Source organism: Aplysia californica, unplaced genomic scaffold, assembly GCF_000002075.1.
Source record: "Aplysia californica isolate F4 #8 unplaced genomic scaffold, AplCal3.0 scaffold00585, whole genome shotgun sequence".
Taxonomy (NCBI): Eukaryota; Metazoa; Mollusca; class Gastropoda; order Aplysiida; family Aplysiidae; genus Aplysia; species Aplysia californica.
The window spans coordinates 288,427-299,132 of NW_004797855.1; the positions used below are offsets into that span (position 1 = coordinate 288,427).

General features: G+C 39.9%; 1 protein-coding gene across 1 annotated transcript in view; it reads right to left on the reverse strand.

Moving 5' to 3' along the window:
* The window catches only part of LOC101847901, a gene marked incomplete in the record, with an annotated part of 46,908 nt that overhangs the window by 19,994 nt on the left and 16,208 nt on the right, over window positions 1-10,706 (reverse strand). Inside the window, 4 exon segments of the mRNA XM_005107211.3 lie at window positions 835-969; window positions 2,339-2,465; window positions 8,433-8,564; window positions 9,222-9,391. Of these exon segments, the coding sequence (XP_005107268.2) occupies window positions 835-969; window positions 2,339-2,465; window positions 8,433-8,564; window positions 9,222-9,391 (564 nt within the window).

Here is a 10,706-nt window from a genome sequence, read left to right on the forward strand (position 1 = left end):
ATAGATAGATAGATAGATAGATAGATAGATAGATAGATAGATAGATCGATAGATAGATAGATAGATAGATAGATAGACGCAAAAGGTAATCCCCAAAGTGTATTCGAGTATTAAATTAATGAAACCTCCTCTAATGAACAATAATATTGGAGGCAGCGTAGTGAAATCATGCGGTCGTCAGAATAAAATGAAGAAACTATTATTTTAACGCAGGTTTGTAGATTTTTTTATTGAATTTTGACTCAACACCTTTCATGCCCATTCAAGAATTTATTTCTATGTGGTTTTTATTAAATTCAAAAACGTTGTTTAAAAGCACAAAAAATGTACATTTTTCAGTTTCCACGGACTCTTGGGCTAAGGAAATAACTAATCTTTGGCAGTCATTTTCTCACTAATTTTACCTCTGAAACTAGGTGACCCCCTCATCTCCTTCATTCTCAAATATCTCTACTTGTATTCAAGATAAATGGATGTTTTTGCAATAACTTAACACGCCTGATAATTGACAAGAGACTGATTCCACCGAGTTGTGACAAAATATGGGGATTTATTGTCAAAGACAGTATAATATCCAATGACGTAAAATGTTCAGAAGAGCCCCTCCAAAAATACACCTTGGCCTCTCAACAGCCAGTAGATTCGGAGAGATGGTAAGGGAGAGAGAGAGAGAGAGAGAGAGAGAGAGAGAGAGAGAGAGAGAAGGGAGAAAGATTTGAAAGGAAAGGAGATGCGGGTGCACTACATAGAGAGTAATGACCCAAACAGAGGTCAGAAAAACGGAAACAACTAAAAAAAGAAGGGAGAAAACCCTCGAAGTCTAAGTACAGTTACCTTTACAGGCTGCTTCTTTGATGTCCGAGGCGATAGAATTCAGTTCGGAGAAGTCTGCTATCATTCTGACGTGAGTGCAGTTTGGCTCAGTGGCGATACCTTCAAGTTCAACTCTGTCAATCCCATTCCCAACACCTGGAGATATGCAGGCACATTAAACACAGTACTCTTTCCACACTGCAACAAATGTATTTGCAAATGTTTTATGCTCTGATAATATGTGCACATACATACATACATACATACATACATACATGCATACATACATACATATATACATACATACATACGGGGGCTCTCGTGGTCTAGAGGTTAAGGTGTTGGCCTCTCATTCAAAGGTCCCGGGGTTCGAATCCGGGTAGCGACCGAAACATTTTCTTCTCTAAAATTGTCTCCTTTCACCTCCTTTCCTGCTCTCTAGCAATGTTCTGTTGTCTGCTTTCATTTCCACTTTCATCCCCATCCCCTCACCTAATTTGCCCCCTCCTCTGGGCTCCTAACTCTTTTTGCAGCCTTTCTTCTGGTACTCCTTGGCTCCTCCTTACTGCTGTCTTACTGCCACACCCCTGATCTTCTGGTAGGAAAGATCTACACCAGCCTTCTCGGACAAGGGCGAAAAATTTCGGTGGGCCCGTGTGCAAGTTGCGCACGTTAAAGATCCCTTGGTGGTCTAAAATCGATAAGAGTAGGCTTCGGCCGGCACCCGGGCAAAATTCAAAATTTCCTACCAACTGAAAATATTAGCTGTGTCCCGCGCGCTCACATGACCTTATGCAGTTGCCAGCGCCGTAAAACACTTTACAAAAAAAACAAAAAAACCTACATACATACATACATACACACAAAAAATACATACATACATACATTCATACATACATACATACATACATACATACATACATACATACATACATACATACATAATATACATACATGTATACATACATATGGTACATACATACATACATACAACATGCATACATACATACATACATACATACATACATACACACATACATACATACCTACAAACATAATTACATACATACATACGTACATACGTACATACATACGTACATACATACATACGTACATACGTACATACATACATACATACGTACATATATACATACATACATACATACATACATACATACATACATACATACATACATACATACATACATACATACATACATACATACATACACCCCACCAAGGACGTGACCTTGATAGCCAAGTGATTACGTTACCGGACTCGTAATCGTGCGAATGTGGGTTGTGGGAGGAGGGGGGTGGGGTGGTTCGAGCCTCTACTTGGCCGAACGTTGTGTGCCTTGGAAAGACACTTCACACTTATTTCCCATTTCACTCGGATCTTTCGGAGATGGACATTACACTAGGGGGTCCCGCCTCTTAAATAACCGAATAGTGTTGACAGGGGCGTTAAACCTATACCATTTCACCATGTTCGCCACCCAAGACACCACATCAAACCACAAACCGATCGCAAAGACGGTGACCCCCTCGTCCTTCAACAAGTCTGCAGCCGCTATAGTGGCCGACCGGCTACCAGAGTTTCCATCTGTCTGTACAATAGCGATCTTGGCTGCCTCTTTTCGGGAGTTGTTCTGTGGAAATAATGGAGTAGCGCTTACCTCTTCACTGCTGAGTAGACACATCAATTTGTGAGGCAGCGTGGTGGAATCAGGCTCTCGTCAAAATAATTAAATCTTAGCTATTGGCATTTTTCTGCCCGTTTGGCAATTTTTATCAACTTTTTGTTTTTAAGCTCAACAGCTTTTATGTCCATTTAAAAACTCATTTCTGTGTGGATTATTCCGAAAAATGTTGATTAAAGGTACAAAAAATGTAAATTTTCAGTTTTCAAGGGCTCTAACACATTGAAAGATTCCAAGATTTGGCAGTCATTTTCTCCCTTATTTTTCCTCTAAAATCAGGTTACCCTACCTACTTCAATCAAAAATATTTCGACTTCTATAAACGATAGATGGGCATTTTTTTCACCGAAAGATAAACAAATGAACAGGCTTAAAGATGACATCAATAACTCCACATGCCCAAAAATTGACGAGTGCCTGATTCCACCACACTGCCTCACATTTGTTCATGTTCTCCAAAATTGGTTCACAGTCCACAGCCATTTATTTCTATTGACACACTTTATGAGATATAATTACAACCTGATTTGTTGCTCATACAGAGAGCTGTATTTTCGTTTTGCTTTAATTAACATCTTTTGTACAAACGTGAAGGGAGACATCTTCACAGTGAAGGGGGTTTACGAGTTCGCTTTCTTGTAGTCTATTGTTAGTCTTTCACTGCCCCATCCCCACTATCTGGATAATGATTTAGGAGACACACTGTTTGTCCTAGTTTCCTCAGACCTTTCCGGGATGATGAGGATCCAATTGCCCAGCAGATAGAAGGAGGTACGGAGGACTTGAACTCACGTCCTTTGGGTTTAAGAAAATGATGGTAACTATTACACAGCAAACATTGATCACAGATTTCATATTTTTTTTAGCTTTCAGTGTGTCAGAGAGCACTGTTAGTCCAGTTAGTATCATTCTGGACTAAAGATTAGGTTATCCTGGTTCTATTCCACCAAATGGATGTTGCCAAACTTTTGCGGTGTTCACAGATACAGGAGTAGAGTCGACGAACAATTCCCGATAAGATAATCCCAAATTCGGGTTTAATCGTGACGAGCATCTGGCCCTGACTGTTGACATTGTTGTGTTGGTGAGCACTCGGGGAGACGCAAGCCGAGCAATAATTTAGGACAGCGAGCATATCGCGGAGCGTCTTGTCGAGCAATTAGTTTGAATCCTCACCGCTTGCAGAGCCCAAGAAACGTAGCGGCCGTGTAAAATTTCATACGCCAACAAACTCGCCGACCATGCTGACCATCTTGCCGACCCGTCGGTGAGTTAGTCGGCGTGCAATGTAATAATATATTAAGAGGGGGGCAAAATGTTTGGGTTCATTCCTTCAACATGTCTCATATGACGCAGACGATGGATGTATACTTCATGTATACATAATAGTGGTGCCCTTGCTGATGTGCTGGTGCAAGAAGAGGAGAAGAGGAGGAAGAGGAGGAAGAGGAGGAAGAGGAGGAAGAGGAGAAAGAGGAGGTGTAAGAGGAGGACGACCTGTTGGATCACACCATGGCTCATAAGAACTTAGGACAGTTTGAGAATCTGATGGCTGAACTGCAAGTTGAAGATGTGGCATTTTCAGGAACCTCCTCAGAGCTTCTACAGAGTTTTTCCAAGAACTACAGGAGAAAATTGGCCCCAACATCCACAAGGCAAGTACTTTCTAGAGGCAGTCACTGGAACATGACATCAAGCTGTTTGTCACTCTTTGATACCTGGCAACAGGAAATAGTTATATGCTCGTCGTGTCAACTTTTGCACGCCGTGCTTGAGTAACTCAGACTTCCCGTGCAAGTTTTTTTTACACAGCGAGCAATAATTCAACCCACATAGTATGAAATTTAACTCGGCTCCCATTCAGTTGTCGTCGGTGTGTCGCTGTCACTCGGCAACGTATGCAACTTCGCACACGAGTTTTCCCCGAGCGAGTTATTGTCGGCGACTCATTTTCGCTCTGCAAAAATTTTAAGCATGTTTGAAAATTTCAGCAAGCTTTCTGTGTAATAATTTCACACGGCGATCATGAAATATTACTCGAGGAGGGAAGCCGATTGCTCGGCGAAATGTATCCACAGGAGCCCCGACCTGCTGGACTTTAAAATTTTGTCTTACTCGGCTTCGTTACTCCTGTATGTGTGAACATTGCCTTAGGCTGTGTGGGAGCACCCCAATCTTGTTGGATCCGTTGTATCGGAGGTAATTTTTTTTATAGCTTTGCCTAATACACCAGGTGCCACTGAGTAAGATATGCATAGAACAATTAGCCTTATGAGTCATTTTACAAAAATATTGCTGCGAGTATTAATGGGAAGATTGAGAAAAAGTGTAAGACCAGAGATATCTAAAACGCAATTAGGCGCTTTGTTCCTGACAAGGGCACCAGAGATGCTATATTCACCTTAACAATGTTAATGGAAAGATGTATTGAAACACAGAAATATCTGTATTTCTGCTTCATAGAGTATTCAAAGGCGTTCGATAAAGTTAGACATGATGAGCTATTTAAAATACTGGAAAAGCTAGACATAGATGGAAAAGATTTAAGAATTTTATCAGACATTTGTACTGGGACCAAAACGCTGCAGTACGAATTAATGGAGAATACGATGAATATAATCAGATTAGGCGAGGAGTGAGGCAAGGATGTGTTATATCACCAGACCTCTTTAACATGTACAGTGAAACAATCTTTAGAAACATAGAAGAATGTCCAGGCCTCAAAGTAAATGGAGAAAATATTAAGAAGATCAGGTATGCAGATGACACAGTTTTAATAGCAGGCTCCGAAAGAGACCTTCAATTGCTTCTAGATACTGTTGTAACAGAACGTGAACGTAAAGGATTATTGTAGAATATAAAGAAAACAAAATGCATGGTAATATTAAAAAAAGGAACACATCCTAGTTGTAATCTCATCAGCAAAGGTGGAAAGATCAAATAAGTCCAACAGTTTAAATATCTAGGATATATGATAACATCTGCTGCCAAATGGTCCACAGAAATAAAAAGGAGAACTACAATGGCTAAGGCTAGTTTTAAAAAATGAGCCCAATCCTAAAAAAATAAAACATCTCAATGAACACCAAAATGAAAGTCCTGAAATGCTATGTTTGGTCAACCCTTCTATATATCTTGAATGCTGGACAATCACTAAAGACAGTGAAAATAAAATAGAAGCAACAGAAATGTGGTTTCTTAGGAGACTGCTAAGAGTATCGTGGAAGGAAAAGAGATCAAATGAGGCAGTGCTTGATGAAGCCCACGTGGGACGCTCAATGTTAAAAAGATTCAGGAAACGACAAATGCAGTTTTTGGAACTCCTGAATAGACATAAGGGTCTTGAACTCTCACTGGCAAAATTGAGGGCAAGCGAGGCAGGGGTAGGCCCAGAACAACATACTTAGGGAACCTAAACAAATGGGTAACAGGGAAAGATCAGGGAAACGTAGCTTTTTTGAGAGCATCCGAGCAAAGGAATGAATGGAAAACCATGATCGCCGATGTCTGTCCCAGATCTGGCACTGGATGATGATGATGTATCGGAGGGGGGACAGAATGACTGGACTCTCTTCCTCTTTAATAGCCTAACGCCATTGAGAGGGTAAGCAAAACTTATTAAAAGCTTCTGCACGTATGTTAATCTACAGCTGTCTGTCTGTCTGTCTGTCTGTCTGTCTGTCTGTCTGTCTGTCTGTCTGTCTGTCTCTCTTTATCTTTCTCTCCCTCTCTATTTCTCTCTCTCTCTCTCTCTCTCTCTCTCTCTCTCTCTATCTATCTATCTATCTATCTATCTATCTATCTATCTATCTATCTATCTATCTATCTATCTATCTATCTATCTATCTATCTATCTCTACTCTTTATGTCGATGATCTTGCTCTCTGGCAGACACATCACAGCACGATAGTAGGAGCAGGGAAATTAAATGAAGACCTCAAGAGGCTCTATAATTACTGTCAGAAATGGAAACTTAAAATAAACTGCACGAAAACAGTATACACCATCTTCACGAAGAGCCATAAAGCAGCCAAAGGAAATCTCAAACTAAAGATAGGAAATGAAAGTCTCCCCAAAGAAGAACATCCAACTTACCTAAGAGTCACAACTTGACCATAAGCTAACCATGAAAAGCCAAGTGGAGAACATAAGGAACAAGGCAAAAAAAAGACTCCAACTTTTAAAGAAACTCGCAAGCAGTTCATGGGGGTCAGACAAACAAACTTTGAGAGCTCTATACTTGGGTTATGTCCGATCTTCCCTGGAATACAGCAATAGCCTACTCACTATGTGCAGTACAACTACTTGCAACACCCTTGACAAGGACCAAAACAATGCCCTTCGTTTTATAAATGGCGGCATGAGATCCACACCTACCGCCGCGTGCGAAATCCTTGCAAATGTTGAACCCCTGGGAATCCGCAGAGATAAAGCAGTTTTAGAGCTACAAGAAAGAACTAAAAGAATGTGCCCCAACCACCCAAACAGGAGATTAGTAGAAACATGGAAACCAAAGAAACGAATTCAACAAAAGTCAATCATGCATCACATCACAGAACTAATGGAGAGCCACCATCTACCACAAAATAGAAAAGAAACCAAAAGAGTCAACCAAAACATCACTCCCCACCTTTCTTTAAAAAAGCCAATCATTACAACATCTCTCAAAGACAAGAGCACAAAATCGTCAGACCCAGTGACGCTGATGCTTGCATCACATCAAACAATCGACAGCTATTCAGATGACTGGATACACGTCTATACGGACGGCTCAGCATTCAAAGGCACAACCAAAGCCGGATATGGAATACTAATACAGTACCCAGATGGAAGTTCCAATGAGATCTCTGCAGCCTGGGGAGAGAAATGCAGCAACTACGATGCAGAAATGATGGCAATTGAAACAGCACTGTACCATCTCCGCACAGTTTTTGACACTCATCCTGGAAAAGCACAGAGTATTGTGATTTCCTCTGACTCACTATCAGTATTACAAGCCATAGAAAATGACCATCACCTAAACCAAGATTTGACCCATATACTGTTTGGATCCCATCATCTGATAACATTCTGTGGCATCAACCTAGTAATGCAGTGGGTCCCCGGACACTCAGACATACCTGGAAATGACAGAGCAGACACACTCGCCAAACGGGGATCTAGACAGGAACAACCCAATATTCCAACTTCATACAACACTGCAAAACAAATCATCAAAAGTAACAACAAACAAGATTGGATGAACAGATGGGCCCTGGGAAAGACAGGCAGAGCAGATTTCAAACATATGACCACAACAAAAAGGAATGACAATATCAACCGCCTTCAGAGAAAGAAACAGACCACGATCTTCCGCCTACGAACAGAACATATACAGCTCAACTTCCACTTGAACAGAATAAACCCGGAACTTCCCCCAATGTGTCCCTTGTGCGACTATGCATATGAGACTGTGGATCATCACCTGTTCCACTGTACAGCCCTAAATGACATCAGAGCTACCCTTCTCCCTCCGAGACCTAACATTGACAACACACTCTATGGAACATTACAGCAACTGCAGCAGACCTGCACTTATCACTACATGGCATTGGACAGAAGGGCGAGAGCCCAGCTGTTGCTGGATCGATAACAACAACAACAACAACAACATCTATCTATCTATCTATCTATCTATCTATCTATCTATCTATCTATCTATCTATCTATAAAGAGAGATAGATAATAGTATAAAGATGCTTGTTTGTCATTAAGTACATGTGTGTTTGTGTGTATGAATATGAGTATTATTATGTGTTTATAGATACGATAAACTGTTCAGCTTTATAACTGTGTGTAGTCTGCAAGTCTGGTATGCAGTTATGTATATCTGTTGTTTTTTTTTGTAAGCATGTAAAGTATTATGAGCAGCCGTACCTTTTTAAAAATTGAAGTCCTCAGATTGTCCAGGGCCCTGTTTGTATTTGTTCCTCCACTATTTTTGTAAGCTGCAAGCACGGCTTTCTGAAGGGATTCAGTCGTGTTGTATTCTAGGAACTGAATTTGTTCCTGGGAATAGAGCAAGTCACAGGCTGATTTTTTGTTTATTAGTTATTGTTTGTTTGTTTGCTTGCTTGTTTCTTTGTTTGTTTGTTGGTTGGTTAGTAGGTTGGGGGATTGGTTGTTTTTTTGGATAGTTGGATTGTTGGTTGGTTGGTTGATTGGCTGTTGGAGGGATAGTAGTGTTGGCATGGTTCGTTTGTCGTTGTTGTGGGGTTGTTTACTCTTTTTTTTTAGTTGGTGAAGTTTGTTTGTTTATGGAAGCGGGCGGGGATGTTTTTTTTTGTATACGGGAGTTGTTAATGTTTAGCATATTCAAATTCTAAAGGGGCAAACGGCTTTTATGTACATTTAAGAACACATTTCTGTGTGGAATTTATTAAAAAATCTTGGCAGAAGACACAAACAATATTAATTGGCAGTTCTCAAGGATTCTTTAGCTTTGAAAGTCACCGAATTTCGGTGGCCAGTTTGTCAGTCTTAAATTTCAAATATCTTCACCTTTACTCATGATAAAAGGGTATTTTTAAAAATCCAAAGCAAGATAAATCAATCCATAAGCCCAAAAACTGAGCATCGCCTGATTTTACTGTGTCATAATACTGTAGGAGACAAGCTATACATTTTTAAATTGTAGGCCAATGTGTTTAGTAATTCGATACATACCGATACACTACTGCTGTAAGAAGTCAAGGCAACGCGAACGGAATCATATCCCACGTTGAAATATCCAATAACTTCTGCTGTAAAATTCTTGGATTTTTTATATTCAGAAGAAGAAATACTGCCTGATGCGTCAAGGACGAACGCCATGTCTAGCTCGTCAGTCGCACAGGCTGAAGACAGAGGAGAAACATGGAACGTTTTGGTCTTACATTTCAAAGGTTTTCAAGAGATAAAATACATGCCGTAACAACGTAACTGTTGTTGCTGTTTTTGCAACGCCTGGTGATGGCGTGGCAGATTATTTGTTAGGCTCATCATCAAGTGTCAAATCTGAGACAGACATAGTTGATCATGATTCTCCATTTCTTTAGTTGCTCGAATGCTCAAAATAATGTTACACTATACTGATTCTTCCTCGTTAACAATCTGTTTAGACTCTCCAAACTGGTTGCTCAGGGTTTACCCCTGCTTCGTTTGCCTGCAATATTGTCAATGAGAGCAAGACGTTCGAGGCTTTTATGTCTGTTCTAGTTCCCCAAAACTGAAGTTGTCTTTTCCTGTTTGGTTTTTTTTTTTATTCAGCTTGCGGCCCACGTGGGCTTCTTCAAGTTCGATTTCCTTTGAATTATTTTCCTTCCAAGAAGTTCTCAGCTCAGCAGCCTCCTAAGTATCCACATTTCTGTTGCTTGTATTTTATTTTTCACTGTCTTTAGTGAGTATCGTGATTTGACTTTACAGCTGCATTGAACGATTGACCATGTATAGCATTTTAAAGTTACTATTTAGTAGTCATTGAGATGTTTCTATTTTTTAACGGATTGGGCTAATTTTCTTGAAAATAACTTAAAATTGCAATTCTTAGTTTTATTTTTCTGGAAGATTTGACTTTAAATTGAATTGCGTATTCTACATTTGTGAACTGTTGAACATTTTTGATGAATTCATCTTTTCTTGTGAGATTACAAATAGGATTTACTGCTTTTAAAAATCATAATATCATTATAACCATGCATTTTGTTTTCTTCACATTCAACAGTCACCCTTTACATTCACTTCCTTCCTGTTAGGCTACAGGATTTGCAATCGTGAGTTCAGGGGTTCGATCCTCCGCTCGGTCCGAGGTTGTATTCTTGAGAAAGGCACTTTGCACGGATTTCCTATTTGGTTCGGTCTTTTCGGAGAATGACGTTTAAGTCGGAGGTCCCGCATCTTGAATAATTTAACAATGTTGATAGGGGCGTTAAATCTATACGATTTCACATTTTGCTGGTTGTTTTAACTCATCCTGAGAGAAAACGTTTGCGTAGTTCTTCTCCATGTTAAATTCGCATTTGTAAATGTGTGCCACGAAGGGAGAAAACTTAAAATAAAAATATGTGAGGCAGCGTGGTGGAATCAGGCATGAAAGGTGTTGAGCCAAAAAAAAAAAGTTTGATAAAAATTCACAAACCTGAGGAAAAATGCAAGTTTCTTCACTTTGATTAT